This window comes from Nothobranchius furzeri, chromosome 10 (assembly GCF_043380555.1).
Source record: "Nothobranchius furzeri strain GRZ-AD chromosome 10, NfurGRZ-RIMD1, whole genome shotgun sequence".
Classification (NCBI taxonomy): Eukaryota; Metazoa; Chordata; class Actinopteri; order Cyprinodontiformes; family Nothobranchiidae; genus Nothobranchius; species Nothobranchius furzeri.
This window is the reverse complement of record NC_091750.1, coordinates 58,445,666-58,470,150: the sequence shown is the minus strand read 5'-3', so window position 1 is coordinate 58,470,150 and position 24,485 is coordinate 58,445,666. Positions and strand designations below refer to the sequence as shown.

The following is a 24,485-nucleotide window of genomic DNA, read 5'->3' as shown; positions in this document are numbered from 1 at the left end:
TGGGGGAGAAGCCGGCCGGTGGTCCAAGGAGAGGAATTGGAGCAAGCACTCCCAGGGGAGAATCTCCCCGCTGGATCCTTTAGTGGGTTGGATCATTCTGTCAGGTGTGCTGGTGAGTGAGACAGAGGTGAGGATCCACACGCGGGTCAAGAAGGAGGCAGGCAGGCAGACAGGAACATTAAAACAGGGATTTTAATCGGGAACACACTGACATAGAAACAATGATCCAATACGAGACACAGAACTGAAGGGGTTTAAATACAAGAGGGCTGGGAGCTTGGGTGATTGGAAAACGAGAGGCAGGTGGGAGCAATTAACTGAGACACATGGCTGAACCAAACGGGGGAGACAGGACAGGGTGTACTCTGCGAGTGCCAGAAGAACAATATTTTCTAAAACGAGTGTGTTCTGTGTGCACCAAATCTTTCTAAACTACAGTCCAGTTTTAATTTTCATAGACACAAATAAACACACATATGTGTTACTATAGCAGAGTTCTGAAAAAAGTGGTTTTTAACATCTTTTTGTATAAAAAGTCTCAAAGGATGGAAGGGACACTTCCTTCGTGCTTCATCAAATGATGTTAAAAATAAGCACAAAAAGTTTAGGGCTTGAGTGTAACACTATATTAAAACCTGCTGCTGGTGGTGACACACACACACACACACACACACACACACACACTGACAGCCAAGCATGCACATACACACAAATTTATGTGTTTGACCATTTTCACCTGTGCTTGTGGGTGAAACTTTAACAGATGCCTTTTTGGGTGCAGGAACTTGTTAAAACCATTTCGTCTGCAGCTACACGTATGTAGTCACTGGTTCCTCACCACAAAGGTTTGGAGAAAAAAGTGATTTTATCATCCTTCATGCAAAAAGTGTAACTTCATGCTTCACCCACAAGCCATGGTAAATTTTACCAGATTTTATTTAGAGTAAAACACATTAAAATACTGGATATTAAAATCTAAGCATTTAAATGTAGTTAGAATTCCAACGTGTGCATTCAACTTAATTATGAAATGTTTTGAATTCACATTTTTAGATGGTTTAGGCACTTCCAAAAAAAAATAATACTGTTATTCTGTTCATTTTCCTGTGCATGTGTGTGACTTATCTCCTCGCTGTCCTGAGCAAGAGACGAGTGATAAGATCTTGCAAGAAAGCATGTGTAGGTAAAATGTTGACCACTTCCTGGCAGGAGTGGTTTGTTAAACAGAAAGTCTTCTGTTTTCCGAGAGGTGGATCAGGTTTTGATATTGTACCTGCAGCCCCCCACCAGTACACCAACTGGTTTCTGTAGCTGTGACGCATCATAGACTCAGTGCTACTCTGCAAACCATCAGTGGAGTCCTAAGAGAGGTAGAGAAAAGGAAATGAACTTGGAGACCACAAAAACCGAACTGTTGCAACAAAACCTGCAGGGAAGCAGCAGGGCTACATTTAAACCGTCATATTTTGTAGAATTTTAGAATACGTTGAATTTGGTGATGAAGTCTGACGCTGGCTCTCAGAAAGCCAATTCTTCTCCACGAAGTCCCTGATTGATAAAACTTTGAGTAATTTCCTCTTCGAGATACTTTTTTTTGCCCTAATTAGATATTTTTAACACAACCTGACAACAACTGCACATAGTCGATCGTTACATTTTAAATCTTCAGCAAAGTAACATTTTAAAACTAAAATTAAAGTTCTTAACCTGTAAATGGTAACATTAACCTTTCCAAACATTAAAGAAAGTTTCACTTCATTTAAGCCACGTAAACCTGTTGTCTGAGACTAGTCAATCCACATTTCCATCTTTGGTTAAGCTAGAGACCAGCGTGCATCTGCAGCTGAGAAGATGAGCTAAATGTTTCATGAGCATTATCATATGCAAACAGAAGATTAGCTTGCCCATGTTACGGTGTGAGGTGAGTATGCTTCCAATTAACTCTGCCTCCGAGGTCCAGTCCCAATACTCGCAATACACCCTACAGTCTTCTGTGAAGTGCACTTGGAGGAAGTGTGCAGTGGGCTTCAAGTGCGTAGCACACAAGTGTGCAAATAATTGCTGAAATGGGACAGGGAGCATTGAATCATCGACCGCAATACATGCTGGGATGCTGGTTGTTCTGCTAATTAAAAAAAACCCTTTATTAACTACTTTCTAACAAACAAACAAACAAACAATTATTTGAAATGCATTTACATTAATTGCTGCTTTGTTTAAAACCTTCAGCGCACAAATTAATCATTCTAAAATAAAACTACTTTCATTAGAAAATGGATATTTTCAGAAAAGGCACTTGGCCTTTTCTCCTGCAGCAATGGATTGTGGGTAATACCCTTCACCCAGGTCTGCATCGATGAGGACTTGGGTGAAGTGCGGATCAGGGGCATGATCAACTTTCACACTTGAGAATCGGGACACCCTACGTACTTGCACCCCTGGTGGGGATTGCATACTTGAAGGGCACAAGTGTGGAAGTGCAAGTACTGGAAATCGGCTGGAGTCTTCAAAGCAGGTGGGCGGATCTGGAGAACAGGACAGCTGCAGCTCATATATCCATCAACCGACCAGGGATAAAAGGACTGAGACTTCTACATTTGCCAAATGATTACTCACTTTGGGTATCTCTTGACGTTTCTCCAGATTCGCCTCATGTTTCTAGTTATCTGATATTGCCTCTAGTTCAGAGCCTCGCTTCTGTTTGACCTGTCTCCCGTGCACTATTCTAGCTACTCACTTCTTGCAGCCAAGCTCAGCCATAACCCCACGGATGTTGTCTCAAGCCAAGTTTCATTCTTAATCCTGACCGACCCACTCTAATACTGCTCACCTGGCTGCTTTCTGGACCTGCTGGGTCCCACCTCTCACCTGTCTCGTGCAAACTCACCCTCAGGCCACACCCCTCCCTCTCATCTCCAGTTTACTCAACAGTCTCTTGTCTCTACTCCAGTCTCAACTGCTGGGCACTATATCCTGATTTTAAAATACTCTGTTTTTGAGAGACTGCTTGGAGCTTCTTTGTCCTTCGCCTCCTTTGACGGCGCACCTTTAGTCGTCGTCAGTTTTTATAATGGTTATTTTTCCTTACCTGTGGTCTGTTGTGTGATTCTGCATGTCTTGGGAAAGAAAACTCACTCCAAACATGACAAACAAACCTAGGTTTCAATATCATCACATTAAATTAGTTCATATTGGAGTATTTGAAATTCTTTGCTCATTATGTGTTTTCATGATCTTAAAGGTTTAATCAACTATTAGAGAAACAAATGTGCTTTATTAAGTTAATGTTCAATTCAATTCAATTCAAGTTTATTTATATAGCGCCAAATCACGACAAGTCGTCTCAGGGCACTTCACATAATAAACTAATGTTCTATCTCAGGCCATGTTTTAACATTAGCAGATGTGCAGATGTTTAAGAAGACTGAACAGATGGAGCACTTGGGGGGGGGGGGGGGGGGGCGCACACACGGGATTCGGGGGCCACAAAGAGGGGCTATTGAGGACCACTGTGCTAGGGGTTTCTCTGTAATTGCCATTCAGGAAAGTGCTTGTTTGTTGTCAGTTGACAAGTAAAGAATTTTATCATTGTAGGTGATCATATTACTTTTTAAGGCACGGAGAACTGGTAAACCCTATCTACTGTCTTTTGAGGAAGATGTGATGGCCTTTACATCACCACTAGAGGGAGTCAGACTTGATTATCTGTGGTATGGACCAGACTTCAAGCAGGTTAAATATTTAAAAATTGCAGATTATATTTTTTTAATTCTGTGCAAAATCAATATTTACTATTTGGATTCAAAAGAATAAATAACGTCTGACATTTGCACTGTAGATCAATGGAAACCAGCTTCAGAACTAATAAAATCTTTATTTTAAATTTACAAATTGAAGTTCACTCAAAAAGCCAATGTTCTGAAACAAAAAATAAGCATCTGTGCTAATAAACAATAATGCAAAATGAATTAAATAGAACTGTCAACATTCAACATGTTTATTTCGTTAAAATTCTAATGTTACCTATTTACAAATGGTAAATATGAATGCACAAATGCTGATTTGTATTCAATGGAAAAAAAAGATAAGAAATTAAACTACAAATGACAATAATAAGTGGGACAGTTTACCTCCCCAAATATGGTCAACCTGTGGCTATTCACTGCGTTCAGTACCTGTAATTACACTTTGCTTCCTGTGGATATCATTGATGACTTATTGTATATGTTGGAAATCAAAAGGAAAGAGAAAATTAAAATGAACTTTAAATGAAAACCTTCAAACGTATATCATTTTAACCTTGATTGCTACGAAATAGGAAACAGGTATTTATTTTTTTTTTACATTTTCTAATGAGACATTTAAAGGTGCAACATGGGAGATTTTGAAACATAGATGAAGGAAGGTTACATTGAAACAGATTTCCTTCTCAGCCAGCTTGGCGTTGGCACATTTTTCTCCTTTTAAAGAGGCTGAAGAGGGACGTAGTTGTTGTTTACAATCTCACCCATCTGTATACTTCCTTTTTCCAGAGTCCAGTATATGTGAGCTAGCAAAGTTGTAAAGTCTTTTGAGGGCATTTTGGGCGCAGAGCGAGTACTCTTTTGTTTTTAAACAGGGACTGCAGTACTCAAGTCTCACCACAAGATGTCATTCTCACTCCAAGAACCTTTTAGATTTTACAATATCATACATAATACAAAAACTGTACTAAGAAGCAGTATTTTGAGGCACTTTTACCTAGAAAACACAAACAATTCTATAGGCACAAAATTGAATAATCGCTGATGAAGACTGACTCAAAATTGAGCAGGTACAGGTGTCATCAGTTACTCAGCATGTTCTTGTATGTTAGGTTCGGCTGTATGAGGGTTTTCCAGCATTTTAATATCTGAATAGACAATTTCGTCCTCATGGGTGCCTAAAAAAGTTTAGAATTAATGTCAAACAGTATGAAAATGTATTTTCCAAAACATTTTTTTCTTTTCTTGTTCATTTTCTTACCCTTACTGGTTGGTGCGTTTTTTGTTTTTTTAACACATTTGATTAGAAGTAGTCCAAAGGCCAAAAGCAGAAGGAATTTGACAATGAAAGCTAGCACACGTATAGCAGTGTCAGAACCTGGAAAAATGAAACTTAGATTTAAGTGGGGAAAAAATATATATCAGCCATGGTTGGATTTGCTGTGAAAGAATAAACTTTAAAATCTATTGCAATTTTATTTAGTAAAAATATATGCACCCTAATAAAAACATGCATTGATTTAAATCAGACCATTTTAAACTACTTGCTGTACCTTTGCATGCCATCAGATGAAAAACGGTTTCATTTCTGCAGTAATTGTTCCGTACTTGGCACACAAACTTTCCAGTCAGCTGTCCGTGAATGTTGATGGAAACACTTGAGACGTTGGAGTCTTTACCTGTGCTGTTCAGGAACCGACTATGTTTGCTTTGAATCAGAATGTTATCATCCACAGTCAAAAGGAATTCGGCCCCGTCCTCCTTGGAGGAGCAGGTGATTGCCCTCACTTGAGATGAAAAACACACCTGAGACACGGTTGGCTTTGATATCAGAGCTGCAAATAACATGTAAAGATAAATACAAAGAACGAGTAAGTTACTATAGGTTTTTTTTTTAATGAGTCTAAAAGTAAAAAATCTGAGACTAAATGGTAAATGGCGCGTTACACTACAACCACTCATTCACCCACAAACACACATTCACTTGCTGGTGGGCTGGCTGGAAAAAATGAATATATTCATTAAAACTTCACCATAATTTTCACTGAACTTTTTTATAATGCATTTCAAGTTAAATCAAAAATTAAAAAGAAGAGAACACTTTAAAAAAGCAACTAAAGTTTGATTGAACATGAAAAGTGAACAAAATTGGTGGTTTCTTGAAAAGTACAAACTGTCTGTCTCCCTTACAGTATGCTGCGTAGTTCTAGAACCCAAGTTTGTCATTTTGTATTTGTGGATTTTAGCGGTCAAAGGTTACAATAAAAACTTACTGCCTATATATATGTACCTTTGTCATAATTTTTCTTCAAATGATTCTCTTAAGTGTTGGTATTGCTGTAAAAAGTGAATTTCCCCATTGTGGGATCAATAAAGTCTATTCTATTCTGTTCTAAAATCAAATTTGATGAATTTCAAAAGCACAAAAAACATTTTAGTGTTCCTGAAATCTAATATTATTATTCCTCTTTCGGCTTTTCCCTTCAGGGTTCGCCACAACAAATCATGTCTCCATTTAGTGCTACGTTTCTAAAATATAATATTTTCTTATTCAATTGGGCTTTATTATAAATGATAAATGACCTTCACTTGTATAGCGCCTTTCAGAGTCAGAGGACTCCAAATTGCCTTACACTACAGTGTGTCATTCATCCATTCACACACACATTCACACACATACAATGCGGCCATTACTATGACCACAGGCTTTTTCTGATATAGAGTACAGATTACACATAGGCTTCCGGAGGGAGCCCAGTGAGATCGGGATAGGGTCATTATTGGAGGGGCTCTATTTGGCCTCGGACCCCAAAATGCCTTGAAATGGCCCTGGGTGTGGGACAGAGTTTTGAAGGGGATCTGAACTATATCAAGTGTATGAATTTAAAACATGTAGTGGGGGTACACGTACCTACATTTTCTTTTTCAAGCACTTTTGTTTTCTTGTTTTTAATTGGCTTTTTTCCTGTCCTGTCTGTCTTTTATCTTCCTGCATCTCCTCTCAGTCCTCTAGAAAAACTGCTGCCTGACTTCCTATTCTTTCACCTCATGACCTACGTTTGAACTAAGCAGATCAACGCGATCTACCGACTGCAAAAATAGCGGAGTGCGTGGCCGCGCCAGTGAGGTGGAGTCACCATTGAACTGGTAATGAACTCTGCAGCAGCAGAGAGCATCAGGCACAGTTTAAAGACAGATAATACCAGAGAATATTAGTGAACATGAACAATCATGTGTTGATTATATTTTTTGGGTGGCACCGCTTTAAGAACATTACTGTAGCCATGCGCATGATGCAGCTGCCTGGAGCGCATCAACAATCAGTGCTCTTCGTCCTCTCCACTCAAAAGAATCCTGATATTCTTAGAGTCCACATAAAAAATGTAATATTTGTAGAAAATGGATCTATTTTTTTTGGGCTCCCTGGATGTGTAAGTTGAAGTCTTCTAGGGGTGCCCATCACCCTTTCAGGGGAGCCAGGCTCCCCTTTGCTCCCCTGTAATTCAAACCCTGTATATTATCATAAACAATAAGTTATTCATAACCCGACACACGTTTAAAAAAATTTGGCAAATTTGCTTCAACTCAGATACATACTTTAGCATACATAAAATATTAGGTTCAGTGATAATTAGAATTATTGGCCTAAAATTTAACAAATGAATGTTTTATGGTAAAACACATATTTAAAAGCTTCTGATAATGACCCTCATGTTGCTATAAAGCATGCGGGACATTTATTTCTGAAAACAACTATTTCATAAATAACCCTTTAATTTACCTACCATGAATTGTCAGATTCAGCTCAGCTTGTTTCATTATTTTCCCGTCATCAAATCCGTATTCTTCCAGTCGATATTGTCCAGCGTGTCTTTTCGTGGCTGTTCCTAAGTTTAATTTTCCCTTCTGGATTTGGAATATTGGACAAATATATGCCTCGTCCAGTGTCACTGTCCCATTTTTAGTTTTCTTAAAAATCCTGTATTTTGCATCTTTGATCAACCTCAGCTCAGTGTTTGTTTCATTTGAAAGGTGGAAAATGAGCTGCTGTCCTTCTGCGCCGTGACACTGACGGAATCCAGTCGAGTCGCTAAAGTTACATTCAGTAGATCCTAGAAAACAAAACAAAATGAAAAGGCAAAACACTTTTGTCGACATGTGACACAGTACTAAGTAAGTTGTTTTAGAAAAACTGTCATAAAATTCTATTTGATGTCAGTTTTTATGTATTCATTATGTATTAGAATTCTTTGTTGACTCTTTGTTTTAATTAGAAAATTACCTTTTGCCAGAACCATTGCTGTGAGAGCTACAAAGATCAGGTAGATGGTCATCATTTTGTCTGCAAAAAATAAAAATAAAAAAGTTAATCTTAAGTTACAGCAAAACAAAATTTTTATATAAGTATTTTGTAATTATGGAGTAGCAAAATCAGGCAAGAATACTGTCAAGAAGACATACTTCTTGGTAGGAGTTGAAGCATAATAGAATAAAAACCTGTTTACTGTTTTAGTTGTAAAACATACAAACAAAAATAAGTTGTGACATTCTTGCAATTTTGTATGGCAATCTAGAGCTGCCACCCACGCAAAATAAAATCAAACCAGTATCATATTATAACGTGAAAACGTTATTGTTCTGACAATATAATTTTCACATTTTCATAACATAACATTCTTAAAATAAACATATTTATCACATTTGTACAATATCATTATAATGGAAAAATGTGTATACATAGATGTGTATATGTGTGTTTTTATTAGAACATGATATATTGCTCAAATATTAGCAATGTATTGTAAAACCATCAAAATGATAGTGTTAGAACAATAAAATTATAATCATGTTATAACATGATATCACTTTTATTATATTTTTACACTGGAGGCAGCTCTTGGTTTCCATAAATTTGTTTCATTTATTGCTCATTTGTTCCTCATATGTTCTAATAACAAAAAAGTAGAAAGACCCATACCTCTTCCTGATGTGATGAGATGTGATGTTGTCCTTCCTGTTTGCTACAGACTTGTGCTTTCTGCAGGCAAATATGAACACGTATTTGTCCTTGTTTTGTTTAATCGAGTGATATAAATAAAGATAACTGTGCTGCTCTGTTCTCAACCACAGTATGCAAACAAGAACATGATGCTATGTATTATTTTTGGCATGAAAGACTATTGAAATGGAACTACAACTACTAAAGACAGAACAAACAAATCCCTTTCTATCACTAATACAATTTTAAAGGTTCATAAAAAAGTATAATTTTATAAAAAAATTATTTCATCTGAAAAGTAATATGTATTTACACTGAGGAACAATATGCAATCAAATTTTAGTTAGCTGCAAAGTATTGCAGGAATGGACACATCCACTCTTCAGCCGAAAGTTTAAGTTTTGAATTTTATAGGTCAAAAGTAAAGAAATGTAGTCATGAAATGTTTTCATACTCAAACTTCAAGGTGCATTAGGTAAGCATTTTAGGTCTGCTAAGCATGTTGCAAATGCAGAAAGAGTACACGTAAACACGTTTATGCCTGAGTGCCGGATTATTTTTATCAATTTTGGGGGAGTGAGGCTTGAAGTGATGCCTTTTGAGTGCAGAAGGTTGTTGAAACCACATTGATTTTGCAGCTAATAGCATACTGACTGGTGTCTCACCACAGAAGAAAGGAGATACAATTTCTAAAACAAGCATAGCAATGTTTCTCTATTGATTTGAAAATGCTCACCTGACTCTGCGCCTGTCCTTTGTAAATCACACAGTTTTTTAATGTTTCATGACCGCAAATAAACTCGCTGATCTGTTCCCAAAGCATGGCTCACAACTGAACATCAAAAGAAATGGTGGTTTTAACACTCCCCGCTCCTTTTGGGAATCTTCCCTGAGATGCTTCAGCCAGAACCGGAATGCCAGAAGAAACAAGATAGTGCTAAACACCAGTTACTGTTTCTAGGTCCAAACATCAAACTTTTTTGGTCCTTGACTTCAAACGGTGTCTTTTTGGGACTGTTTCTCCTTCTCTAATATTACTGAGTGGAAAACCTCTCACACCAGTGGTGTTCTGTTGCTAAATGTGTGAGTGCGTAATGAAAGGAGGACCCAAGGAAATGCTGCGGTTCAGCAAGACCGACAACCGGATGATCCAGTAGTTGCTTTCGATATGAAATGTGTTACTGATCGAGGTTTTCAGACAAATAAGAGTGAACAACCTGAATGCATTAACTTCATAACCCAAACTTTTTATTGACTCTTTATAGGAACCTTCTTTAAACATTACACATGTAAACAGTTTGCATGATACTACCAGAAAAACCCCAACAAAGAACATTACGCAAATGTTACTTTGATTTTTGGGAAAATAACTCGCTTTCTTGTGTAGAATTAGTTTTCCTGAAGGTTCTCCTGTTTTAGATTTTTCATCAGAAATGTTAATTAAGAGATTTGTGTAATCTAAATTGACATTAATTGATTATTGCACTTTGTAATTAAGAGTGTCTTTTTTTTTAAAGAACTTGGCAGTTTTGGTTTGCTTTTAGGACCCCCTACTGTCTTTTTGTAGAACAAAAAATAAAACATATCTCCTCGCTGTGCGTTTGTATTTTTACCACCTGTATCTATCAGCTGAAATGTCTCCCCAGCCTTCCTTAGTGTCTACAGGGGTTATTAATCACTAAATTAAACAAATCAGCTGTGTTCATGATCTAAAACATGCAGGGAACATGCTGGAAGCAGACTGCAGAGCCAGGTATGTCAGCTCAATGTTTAGTCCAAACGGAGCGGCCACCAGTCTGAAGTTGCAAGTGGAATTTTCTGGCCACAGGGGGCGATGGGGGCTGAGTGGCCTTTCCTTAACCCTGTGAATGATTATTTTAGCACATACTGGCTCAAGAAAATGATTTAAAAGTATGAAAAATTTGCAAAATATTCCTTTTATTTAAATCAGATGCATTCTTGTTTTTGTTTCACAATCTCATTTTCCAGAGATATCTTTAAATAGCGGGTAAAGCAATATTGTTTATTTGTCTTAAAAGAGCAGTAACTGCTATTATCTGGAATATCAGTCATTTCTGATAACAGCAGAAATAGTTCGAAACCATGAAAACAACCAATGACCACATGATGGAGACAAAGGCCACAAAAGGTAGCCTAATGTTTGGCAAGAGCTAAAAAAGTGTTTTTCTCCAGAATTTTGCACCAGTTCATTGCACCTAAAACACTTTTTGCATTGTTAATGATGTAATATTAACTAGAGATATTCTTTCAAAAAGTATTTAGGAAGATAATGGAATATTTATGTAGACTTACCTTGCACTTACCAACATCGACTTCATAAGTTTCTCCTAAAACGGTATTTGCATTTGAGGACAATAAATTCAGCACATCACATCAACTCAAGTACAATCATTGTAGTATTTTGCTTGTATTTAGCACAATAGTTTACTTATTTTTTTCTTCACTTTTTACACAAATCAGTGCATTTGGTCTGTTTTTTTTTTCTCTAATTAAACAACAAACATATCCGAAGATGCATGTTCCTCCACTCCACTTTGGGGAAAACACCAAAGGTAACATTTTCTAAATTAACATTATAAAAAATACTTAGTCAGCCATCTTCCCATGTGCACCAAATGACTTTACCATTTGACATTATCCTCAGGTCATGTGGAATAGTACTTTCTCCCCTCACTACTATTATTCTTTCATGCTGTGTTTTTATAAGCTGACCAAAGGAAAAAAGATGGAGGGCTTCCCCCTATGCCTGATGTCCCGGTTTAGAAAACATGTGGCCTGGGAGTAATTGGGTTACAACTGCAGCAGTCCAGTGAGCTGGCCTTGATTTGGAGAATGTCTCAATTTGCTTTAGACCAACAGCCCGCTGCTTCCAGCTTTTACGATTCTGGGTTTCGACTCAGACTTTTTACTGTAAAGAGCTGGACGACGTCCAGAGGAGAGAGTGGAACTCAGTCCTGGGATTGATGAATTCAACCTTATTCGTGTGGTCAGAAGGCAAAGATGGACATTTTGTTTGTGATAAACGTTTAAAAGCAGTTGCAACATAGATACACATCATTTTAACAAATATTGTTGAAGTTAAAGACATTTTGGAAAAGCTTTTACAAAATCTTGTAAACATGTTTAGAGTTTAAGCAGGTGATGCTAAAATGTAGAAGTTTTTCTATCAACACACCTGATTTTAATCAGTAGGTGATTAACAGGCTTCTGCAGAGCTTGATGACCTGCTGAATCAAGTATGATGGATTAGGGAAACAGCTAAAATATGCTACATTGGAGCCCTGAAAGACCTGGATTGGACACCCCTGCTCTTATTTAAATCACCAAAAAAGAAAGAAAGACACTCTGGATATGAACTAATCATCCAAAGGTAGGGTGAGGCATTGCTATTTTCTTAAGGTTGACTTTTGTCTCGTCTAGAAAAACACAACTGGTGTTTCAAAACAAATTTTAATGTTGGAATAAAAAAAAAAACATTTACAGGATCCCAAGATGCCAAAACAAGACAAAAAAGTAAAAAATACTTTGCCTAATCTCAACACTTCTATGTGGATTACCCAGTTCTAGTCTAGTGTGCTTCTTGTTAAGCTTTTAATTCATCTACTTATGTCAGGGGCGGAGCTTGATATGTGCAACATGTGCGGCCGAACAGGGCGGCATTTCATTTCCTTTATTTATTTATTTATTTTTATTTTTATTTTTTTTTGCATCAACCAATGCATAAACAAAACAGAAATTGCATGTTCTTCATAATAATAACAGTGATGAGTGATGATAATAATAATATCTCTGTAATAAAAGCACAACAAAGTCATTGTTTGCGTTTATATAGTGATTTTATTGCACCCCCTTGTGTCCGCCGTGCCTCTGTGGATGCAGGGTGGGATAGTGCGCTCTATAGCGCCCTTCATCAGGTGGGGGCGGAGGGATCTCGGAGAATGATGGTGGAGGGATACAGGTCCCGTTTGATATATCACCACTCACAAACATAATGGAGAAGAAATGGTCGAAGCCATCTGGTGCCCAAATTGGAAAAAAAAAGAAAAGAAGAGGAGAAGAAACAAGGAAAAGATGCAGGTATGAGTGTCTTTACTATTTAGTTGGTATTTTTCCCGCCTATCCCCCAACTTATTGATCAACTAACCTCTCCAATCTGTACGTTTTGCATGGTGCTATGATGATCCTTTCAAATGTCTTTTGCTAGCTTCTTACGTTGCATGTATTTAGATCTACTTCCAACCGCTAACCTTTTCTTTGTCAAATGAGCTTTTATGAAAAGCTAAGAGTGGGAAAACCAAAAGGCTGATAAACAAACGCTACCAAATAAAAATGAGTCTTCGAGAATTTTGCTGAAATACATTGATATTAGTATTGATCACCATGGCAGGTTGTCCTGCTTTCTCGCGCCATTCTTTTGGAATTGGGAAATGAGCTATTATTTACCCCATGAAAAACGGAGCGGCAGCGGGCCGCTGGAGGTGCCCTGCTAGTAAGATCCCGTTTAAACTGTAAACTGCCATAAAATAAAAACTATAATAGCTAGAGCGGTCTTTTTTTAGCTGAAAGTTAAGACTCACACCTTTCAGCACATCTGTACTGTACAAGTCGATGATGTCATCATGTTGCGCTACGTGTGCTGCTCGCTGCGGCTATGTTAAAAACTCACAGTGACCCAGAAGCAGAGTGGGAGAGTTAAAGAATTTAACCAGTTAAAATGGATTCATGGATATTTAATCAATAGTCGTGGCTCCTCTTGTCATTTAGTTTTTGTCTACCAGAGACATTTGCCGAATAAGGAAATAAAAACTTAAAATGACAAAAAAATTTGGGAAAAACACTTGTTTTGTATCTTATCAATTATTAATGATTAATATATTGTTGGTATTTTAACTTTTGGTAAAGGCAAACACACAATTTCCAGGTTGCCCCAGTCTGGAGAAGTGATTGTGACATCAGCCGTTAAAAAAAATAATACTCTGAGGTTTTTATGAATACTTTGTACTTTTACTTGAATATTTCTCTAACGCCAGTACTTTTATTTCTAAATGAGTAATATTTTAGCAATGTAACAGTACTTGTACTTGAGTACAGATTTTCAGAATTCTTTCCACCACTGCTGAAAACTGTAAATACTCATTGTAACATGTTAATTAAAATGCTAAAGCAACAGACGTGACATGAAGATTGTATTGTTTGTTTTATGCAACATCAGGAGCCCTACGCAGATATTTTGGGATCACATCAGCTGCCACTGAGGAACAGCCACCTACCTCTACTGCTCATACCAGTAGGCCAGTATTTGAACTCAAGGAGGGACAGTCTGCAGGCACAACATCTCCCCAGGAAGATACTTTAGGTGGGTTTTGCACATGTGTGTGTGTCCAGCAAACATTTAGCTATAGACATTTAAATAGTATTTTCACAGAATATGGGGGTTTTGCAGGGGGTTCTCGCACAGGGTGCCATTTAGGCTAGCTCCGCCTCTGACTTATGTGCAGAAATGTTGTTAGCTTCTTAATGACTTCTCCATCAGCTCCCCACGCTGCCACCTACAGAAGTTCTCTGACGACTCTGCCATAGTTGGCCTCATCACAGATGAGGATGACTCAGAGTACAGACAGGGAACTCTGGACTTTGTGGACTGGTGTCAGCAGAACCACCTGCTGATCAACGCCGGGAAAACCAAGGAGTTGGTGGTGGATTTCAGGAGACGCAGACCCACCCCAGTGACACCGGTGAACATTCAGGGAGTGGGCATTGAGATAGTGGACTCTTATAGGTACCTGGGTGTTCACCTGAATAATAAACTGGACTGGAGCCACAACACGGATGCTCTTTACAGGAAGGGTCAGAGCAGACTCTACCTGCTGAGGCGGCTGAGGTCATTTGGGGTACAGGGAGCGCTTTGAAAGAGCTTCTATGACTCTGTGGTAGCATCTGTCATTTTTTACAGTGTGGTATGTTGGAGCAGCAGTTTATTGGCAGCTGAGAGGAAGAGGTTGGATAAACTCATCAGGAAGGCCAGCTCTGTTCTAGGATGCACCCTAGACCCATTGCAGGTGGTGGGAGACAGAAGGTCTCTGGCCAAAATAACATCTTTGATGGACAGAGTCTCTCACCCCATGCATGTAAATGTTGCTGAACTGCAGAGCTCCTTTAGTGACAGACTGCTGCATCCTAGATGCATGAAGGAGCGTTTCCGAAGGTCCTTCCTCCCTGCAGCTGTTAGACTGTACAATCAGAACTGCTCCCAAAAAAAACAGTTGTCGGCATCAGTGCTGTAATAACTTCTACAATTATAACTTACACATTACTTTTTCTCTGCTTATACATACAATAATTTATTGAAGGTTACATGTCTACTTTTTAATGAACGGGTAAAAATAAACAATCTGCACTCTTTTAATCATCTTAAACTTTTAAAACTATTTTAACATCTTCAGTATCCTGTTATGCTTACACATTATGTGTACGCTTATATAAACAACTGTATTGTACTCTGCTCTGGTAACTATTGTCCATGATGTAAATATGTAATAATTGTGCTTCTGTTTTGTGTCCTGCATTGTTTGTATATGTGTGATGTTGCTGCTGACACAACCAAATTTCCCCTTGTGGGACTATTAAAGGATTATTCTATTCTATTCTATTCTATTCTATTCTAATGCTAAATTAGCATTAGCATTGCTTATGAGAAAAAATACAGAATGTTTTTATATTTTTGTAGCTTGTCTTTCACTCTTTTTTTAACCACTATGCCTTGACTCTATTCTCTAGTTGAGATGAATTGTGATTTTTTTTCTGCAAATCTTATAAAACTTTATTGAAGTGCAGAGGAACATGAACACAAAGGTAAACAAATCTAAAACAACAATTATTCTCTTTTCATGGATCATTGAAGTTTGGGTTGATGATTAATGCATTCTGTTTCAGCTGCTGTACTTTTGAAAAGGTTAAGTTTTGTGTCAAGAACTCAGTAAATGTCTTGATGTCATAGGGAGAAACATCGACCCATAGTGAGAACAGAAGGTGATACCCTAATTAACCCTCTTCCCAGAGCTCAAAACATTTCTGCATCTTTATTATTTGTTTTCATAGCAACATTTCAACACACCCTGCCTCCTGATTAGTATGTTCCATATTTGCGTTTTCGTAGGTCAAGCTGTAGCGGGGTCTCCAGCAACAATGAGCTCTTCATGAGCCAAGGTTATGACTGGGTTTCCTTCTGCCATCCATCCTTCACACAGGAAACATTTTTATCATTTAGAACAGGTTAAGCCTCCTGCACCCCTTCCTATTGGAACGCAGAAGCTGTACATTTCTCCTGAGCCGGAAACAAGATTAAACATGAGGCAAGGTGTGGGAGAAATGATATCAGAGTGAGAAAATTAACTTGTAGAGTTACATTAAAATATTTGTAATTTCATTTTATTCATCTACATCATAGCTTTGAAACCTTAAAAGACGTCTTTAGAGACACTGGGAAACAGAAAACTAGTTATAAATGGTAATTTAGAACACTAAAAATCTGTAATCAATGCCAAAAAAGGGATCCATGTGCAAGCAGAACCTGCTGGAAAGAATTGTGTCATGTTGGGTTTCAGATCATTGAACCGCTGAATAAATCCCAGCTCCAAGTCGTTTTTAATGTTGGGGCGGAATGAGACTCTGTGAAGTTCAGCTGCCCAGATCAAATAGTCGTTCACACAAACTCAAAACCACATGCACATGCACCCAATGCATGAATGTGTGTAAATGAATGTGCGAACACTTAAATACCCCCCCCCCCCCTTTTTTTTTTAATGACACCGTTTCACCAACTCCAAATGCACTATTCCTCTTATGTTCCCATCCATGGAATCCATGGGAATGCCATACAAACAAGTGGGAGCTTGAATTCTCACAATGGGGTCCATTGTGCCAGGCGACCGTTTCAGATGTAGAATGAGACGCCACTAGAGCCTGACTCAGTACATGTATCAGTGGAAGCCAGCCAGTACCATATGAAGATACATCAGTGCAAGATTCTACTTTGAATTCTAAAACACTACTTATATTTTTGTGAGCTTTGCATTTATGCGCAATAATTTGTATTTTGATGTGGAGGACCTCCATATCGAGAGGAGCCAGTTAAGGTGGCTTGGGCATCTGGTCAGGATGCCTCCTGGACACCTCCCTGGTGAGGTTTTCTGAACTCCTACAACTGGGAGGAGACCCAAGGGAAGACCCAGCACAAGCTGCTAGAGGGACCATGTCTCTCAGCTGGCCAGGGAACACCTTGGGATTCCCCAGGAGGAGCTGGCCCAAGTGGCTGGGGGTGAGGGTCTGGGCCTCTCGGCATGGCTGCTGCCCCATTACTTGACTCCGAATAAGCAGTTGAAAATGGATGGATTGATGGATGGATGGATGGGAATTTGTATTTTGGTTGCAGATCAGTACAGATCCAGGCCTGGTAAAATGGGGTGGCCCAGGTAGGGTACTTTATGCATGGGTGGCACCTACGGTCATCCCTCACAAAATCATTCTTGCTTTCATCCAAGTGAATTTCTGTGCTCCACACTTGTGCCATGACCAATTTTTATTTGTGGTGGTTAGCAAGCCACTTCTTGGTGCATTATTGCCACCAAATGAAGTGGAGTGGGACAGGAACCAGGATGCTAAATACTATTTATTCCAACATATTAATGATGAAAAATAAAAATTATACAGAAAGGTTCTGTAGAGCTGCCACCTACTGATTTGGGGGTTATAACCATAAGCCTTTTATAGACCATGTAAAGTCTATTTAAATGGAACTCAATGGTGGCCAATCAGATTTCAAAGGTGGCAGGCCACTTTCTGGACACGCCCCTGCTGCAGATGTGGATAAATTATTTTTTGTTATCTGCCTGCATTGAGCAGGAATCATTGTGTTGGATGTTGTGGATCACTTACATAAATTTATAGTTTGTCCAATAATCACAAGCTTAATCAAGTAATTTTCACTCTAGCTTAGACTTATTATTATTATTATTATTATTATTATTTTTTTTTTTTATTATTATTATTATACAGTTGAGAAGATTGGGGAATGTTCTTTTGTTTTAAATTAAATAGGGGGAGTTTGAAACACTCTTTTTTTACTCATTATGGGTTTCTAGTTATTGTTTGGGTTTGGTGATGGAAAATTACTTGTTTTCTTGGCGAAGCTTGCGGCTCACAAACATGGTGGCAGAACAATTGCAGCCCAACTTTTCCATAATTGAAACAAGATTAGCAGTTTTTGGTAAACAACTTAATGGTCTCTCTTTTCTATTTTCAAGAAACAAGGCAAAAACCTCTATAGAAATCTTCCTTTTGACTTATTTTATTAAACATTTTGAAGCGGTTTGTTGTTCATGTTGCATAAAGGCAAAAAAAAGTGAGTTTGAGCTGCTTTTTAAGAGAAACCCAGACTCTATTACTGGTATAGAAATAGTTAAAGTGCCTGTAAATGAATCTGAAACTCACTCCATTAGCCTTTTGTGGGTCTGTGTTTTAACATCTAAATGTGAAATGATTACTCTGGTCTTCCATTATGCCCTTGACTGTGTCATCTCTCATATGTTAATGTGAAGTCTTGTATTTTGTGCATAAATCACTTGTTTGAAGTGAATATGACTTGAAAAGAAAAGATAGAAGTACAGAAAAGGTTTCTGTTCTTCTTTAGGCCATCAATCAGCAGCAGAAGGACTCGGTTCATCTGGACTCCAGATTCTGTGGTTCAGCAACTCTTGTGGCCAACAATCTGATTCTTGACTAAAGTTTGCACCACTGTGGTGGTGGCACTGTGTGCATGAATGCACTGTAAATGTTATGACATTTGCTTTATGGCCATTTCCTACATCTGTAGAATTTGCAAATGAACACATCTAAAGTCACTTGTTTTGTTTTTGAGGACAAGGGTTGGATATGTTAAAACTCCAGACTGACGTTTACTTCAACCACTGGAAGAAAAAACAAACACAAAAACAACAAAATGTAGCATTTAAACACTTTAACTGACAAGCAGTGAAACATGCACTGAACCTGAAAAGAAAAACAGATTAAATTGATTTTATATTTCAAGAAGTTTTTTAGCAAGTTAGCCAGCAGAAAACTAACAGAACTAGTTTGTTTTCCTTTTAGGTTTGTTTCTGAAATCAAATCATTTTAAGTAAAGCTAATTTTCAACTAGTTGATGCTAATTAAATTATGTTGCCTGCAATGATGCCAGTTCTTTAAAGCACTCACATTTTAGTTGAGTCTGAATTAATTTGTGAATGTTGTTAATTTGGAAGAAAGCTGAGTCCTGAACTTTTGTTTAGTAAGCATCTTAAATGATAAATAATTTTAAAAAGTATTCAAACATAAAAAAACATTAATAGTTTTCCTTTAAATCTAGAAATAACAAATGAAGCACTCATCCTCATCTCCCCTTAGACGGTGGAAAGAATAAAAAGAAAAGTCCAGCTTGTTTAGTTTGTTCCTGTGTGGCGCAATCTGGCTGGTGGCGCAGCAAACCTCAGATATGTTTAGCTCCAAGTGGGTTAGTGGAGTTTCCCAGCTGCAGATTTAATTTTTATTTTGCTGAAAAAGCCAGAGGAACAACTTATGCTCTTGGATGCACATAAATCTGAGTTGTAAATTTGAATCATGAGGCTGAATATAAAAATGAGCTCATTGCTGCTGGCAAGAAGATTTCTGCACAGACAGATTCCCACACATCTCTGGCTGCATCCCGCATCGTGTCATATTACCACAATCAATTACTGTCCTGTATACACGCTGATATGAGCTAGCTGAGACTCAGCGGTTTTGGTTTTCTGTCCTGTTTTTGTGGTTCTTGAACTTCTGATTCGATTCAGTTGAACAAAAACGACCCCAGCATAACGTGACTCGTGTTTTTGACTATTAACAATGTTAGCCGATGTCTTTCAACACAGCGGGATCAAGACGCAAGTTGAAGTAAGTGTTGCAGCAATGGAGGTTAACTCGTAAAACTCACACGGACTCAAAGATTCACCGTTTTAGAGCTCGGCGTCAGACAGCCAGTCCACTACATCCGGGTACCGCTCACATGCCCATCTTTCGCCAGGAGCTCGCTTTTATTGACTAATGTCACAGGTCAAAGGTTACACACACATACGTCACTTCCGTTTTTCCATGCCCATAAAAAGAACAGACCTCACATATACACATAAACACACAACATCAGAACATAATACTTAACACTCCCACTTGTTCTGAGGTTTTGTAGTCCCATTGTCTCTCAGAAGCATTACAAATCTGGACCAAACATAAAGTGGTTGAACTTGACAAGCTTGCTGGTTGTAACTGGTTTTGTCATGACATCTGCAACCATTTGGTCGGTTGGACAATAGCTCAGACATAATAATCCATCCCTTACGGTTGATCTTACAAAATGATACCTTATATTGATGTGTTTACATCTTTGTCTTTGTACGGGGTTGTTAGCTATTGCAATTGTCCCTTGGTTATCCTCATACACCTGTGTACTAGAGTATTCACATCCATCAAGATACCTCAGAAAATGCATCAGATACAAACACTCCTGCACAGTGTTCGCTAGTGCTATGTATTCAGCCTCACATGTTGATAGTGCGACAGTGGGTTGTGTTCTTGTTTTCCATGAGACTACTGGTCCGTTTTTACAGAGACTTACACAATAACCTGTTGTGCTGCAACGATCATTTACATCAGTAGCCCAGTCAGCATCACTATATGCATGTAGTCCAAGTTTCTCATCCTTGCTTTTCCTGTAGCACAATCCCTTACTGGAGGTACTTTTCAGGTGTCTTAGCACGTGTTTGACTGTGACCCACTGCTGCTCTGTAGGTTCTGAAAAATATTGTGACAGTTTACTTACAACAAAACTTAAATCAGGTCTGGTACATGTAGCCAAGTAAATAAAACTGCCAACAGCCTCCCGATATTTCTTCACATTGTCCATCTTTTTAGAATCACCACTGTAGTCTAGCTTCTGTTCACAAGGAGTAGATCTAGGCTTGCAGTTCTGCATGTCAAACCTTTCTAGAATCCTTTCTACATATCTTGTTTGTGACATCTTAACATAGTCTTTATCCAGCTTAAAATCAATGCCTAGAAAATAGGTCAGTTGTCCCAAGTCTTTCATTTTGAATCTTGAAGTTAAGGTTTCTTTGATCTCTTTTAGTACTTTCTCCTCTGTAGCTGCAATAATCAGATCATCCACCCATATGATGAGTATGATTTTGTCATTTTTTGATTGTCTGGTATACACACAACTGTCTACAGGATTCTGCACGAAGTTATTGTTACATAAGAAAACATGCAATGTGTGGTTCCAGTTTCGACCAGCTTGTTTGAGACCATATATTGACTTTGAACATCTTAGGTGTGTTCTTGCTGTGTCTTTCTAAATCCATTCTTTCGTTCTTTTTTAAACACAGAAACAGTTTTGTTTACCATCAGCGTCAGCCTGAAGAAGCCGGCAGCCGTCGGCGAAACTGTAGCTACAAACAGGTAAACAAAACTGTTTCTGTGTTTAAAAAAGAACGAAAGAATGCATATATTGACTTGTTTAATTTTAACACCATGTTGTCCCTTTCTGACCTTTCTTCATAACCTCTGGGTTGTTCTAGGTATATCTCTTGATCTATTGGTGCATGTAAATAAGCACTTTTCACATCCATTTGATGTAGAATCAGGTTTTCTTGGGCTGCTTTTTGCATCAACACTCGTATGCTTGTTAGGTTTGCAGTTGGTGAGAATGTTTCCTCGTAGTCTATGCCCTTCTTTTGAGTGAATCCTTTAGCTATGTATCTTGCCTTGAATCTCTCTTTTCCCTCTGTATCCCTCTTTAATGCATACACCCATTTACCTCCCACTGTTTTCTTGCCCTCAGGCAGGATTGTTAGAGTGAATGTGTCATTTTCTCTTAATGATGACATCTCCTTCTCCATTGCATCTTTCCATTCCTGAGCGTTTTGTGAGTGTATAGCTTCCTCATATGTTAAAGGTACATTACATAGAAGTCTGTAACAGTAATCAATGTTTATTGAAGCTTGATCATCAGATTCCTCCTCTGTCACATAATCCTGTAGATAGCTTGGTTTTTTCCTTATCCTAGTGGGGTAACGGGCTGCAGCTTGCTCTGCATCAAGGCTAGGGCTAATCTGACTGCTGTCCTCTGGTTTGATGACTGGATCCTGTTTTGATTCCATTTCTGCAGTCTCAGCCACTCCTTTTCTGGTTTGGGGGTATATATCTAACTCGTCCTCATCTTCTGGTACCATGTTTGTTTGTGTTTCCTGCCTTGTGCTTGTACTGAATCTTACTAACCTGTGCTTTTGCACCTGTCCTGTTTGTGGATAGTAAACCAGGTAGGCAGGGCTGTTTTTGTCATATACTACAAAAAGTCCCTCCTCACATCTCGAATCTAGTTTACCCTTCACCTGTTTGTATGAATAGCACTTGCTACCGAACTTATGCATTCTAGATAGATCAGGTTGTTTACCACGAATCGTTTGGTAGGGGGTCTGACTTGTGCGGTTGTTAAAGCACCTGTTTCTTGTTATGACTGCTGCCTGCACAGCATAAACCCACAAAGTTTTAGGCAAATTACTATCTATCAACATGCATCTCGCCATGTCAAAAAGAGTCCGCCAGCTTCTTTCTGCTGTGCCATTCTGATGAGGCGAATATGGGGCTGAAGTTTCATGGCTTATCCCATTTCTAGTCAACACCATTTGGTAGCCCTGTCCTGTGAACTCTGTGCCGTTATCTGATCTTATACATAAAACTTTGCCATATGGAGCCGTGTCTGCTATGAACCTCTCAGTAGCTTTTGCAGTGTCACTCTTCTGTTTTAAGAAATATATAAAAACAGCTCCAGAATAATCATCAGTGAATGATATGGCATACCTATAGCCTTCCTTAGTCTCAGGGCTAATTGGTCCAGCTAAATCTGTGTGGACCAGCTCTAATACTGCTTTAGCTCTAGCATCTGGTTTTCTGTTTCTCATTTGAATGAATTTCCCTTTAATACATGTTTCACATTGACCTTTTTGTTTATCGTTCATTTCTTTGATATTCATCCCATCAACAACATTTTGTAGTCTCCTTAAATCATCATAATTACAATGACCCATGATTTCATGCCAAGTTTGTATGTCGTACGAGGCGTTACATTGATCATTACTCACAGTCTGTAGATAGTACAGTCGGTTATGCTCTATGATGGGAAATCTGGTTCCGTCAGCACATTTCAGCACGTCTTCACCCTGTTTAAAATAAACTGTTGCTCCATTACTAGTGGCTGTCTTCACTGAAAAGATGTCCTGTGGATAAGATGGGATGTACAGCGCATGCTTAAGCACTGCTCGGTGTCGTCGTCCTCTGCTGTCTGTCAGAGTAACCACGGCTTCTCCTCTTTTCTCTGCTACACCCTTGCATCTCGTTCCATCAGCCAGCTCAATGTCATGGGTTTTAGGCTTGAAGTCCTGATCGAATCTCCGGAAGTTATCCAAGTTGGTGATGATATGTGATGTTGCTCCTGTGTCCACCATCAATCCTGTAACCCGGCTATTCGTCTGGATTTCCTGATCCTCATCCCTCAGTCGAAATACGAATTCCATCAGAATTGCTTCTTATGTTTTATTTAAAAATAATAAAAACATGCACAACTGCAATAATAAACACCGCCATCATCTGATAACATGTCTTTCAGCATACACTATGGTCAGAATTTGTCCGTGTTTGTTTTGTTTCGCTAAGACATTTTCAAGCTCAAATTAGGTGTTTTATTCTCTAAAACAATGAAAATAGACACTGGATTCCTGCCCAGCTTATATCTCTATGGTTTGTTCACCCATTGCTTCAACTCAAATTAGAGTCTGATAGCAGAATATTTATTTATAGCCCTCCTTAAAAAAATTTGTTCTGCCATAATCCTGTTACCTTCCATTTTCCTTTTGGAAAAGTTGTTCTATAGCGGCTAAAGACCACGTGGGTTTCATAAAGACGTTAATGTGTGCTCAAGTCGCTGCAGCTGCTGTTGGTTTTGGTTGGTGACAGCCACTGTGCTTTTTCCAGAAATTTTATTAATGGCCAGCCTGCAGATAAACACACACACACAAACACATTCCAGGTGGCCCAGAGATGCTTGGCTAGTGGGCCACACACATTACCAACATTGTTTCTTTCTCCAGGCCAAAACGTTGATCAACCAATGGCTTCATTCTCCTTTTCCTGGAATGAAATTAATAATTGTTTGCAAAACAGATGCATTCATGCAAATCTTTCCCATTGATATCTCCTGTTTGTTGCCTAATTTTTGTTCAAGTTTATGTAATCCGATTACTGTTTATGACCAGTGACACCAGTTTGAGAAGGATTGCCACCTGAAGATATGGGAAAGTTGCCAATGTCAGTCTGTGGTTTGACTGATTAGAACTCAGCTGCAGATAAAGGGCATAATGCTGAATAATGTTGCTGCTTTAATCAGCCTAATCTGGCTCTGTTGATGGAACGGTTCTGCCCAGCAGCTGAGTCCCAACCACACTCTTCCATTGCCAAACCAGTTGTTGGAAAAACATGTTTTTAAAGTCTTTGAGGGCCTCGGTGAGAATGTTAATCCAACGTTATTGTGGAATCACCAGATTACCCTTAGAATCACAAACTTTAATAAAACACTGAAACTTTCAGTCAGGCCCTGTGTAAAG

At 38.5% G+C, this 24,485-nt stretch overlaps 1 protein-coding gene across 1 annotated transcript; it reads right to left on the bottom strand.

Annotated features, from left to right (window-relative positions):
* Positions 1-3,996: 3,996 nt before the first annotated feature.
* LOC129152444 (uncharacterized) lies at positions 3,997-9,753 on the bottom strand. The gene is made up of 7 exons (XM_054730738.2): positions 9,479-9,753; positions 8,722-8,781; positions 8,026-8,085; positions 7,529-7,855; positions 5,297-5,578; positions 5,005-5,121; positions 3,997-4,921 (listed from the first exon to the last, which is right to left on the bottom strand). The coding sequence occupies exons 3-7, from the start codon at positions 8,078-8,080 to the stop codon at positions 4,830-4,832; spliced, it is 873 nt and encodes a 290-aa protein (XP_054586713.1). The 5' UTR covers positions 8,081-8,085; positions 8,722-8,781; positions 9,479-9,753; the 3' UTR covers positions 3,997-4,829.
* Positions 9,754-24,485: the final 14,732 nt, after the last annotated feature.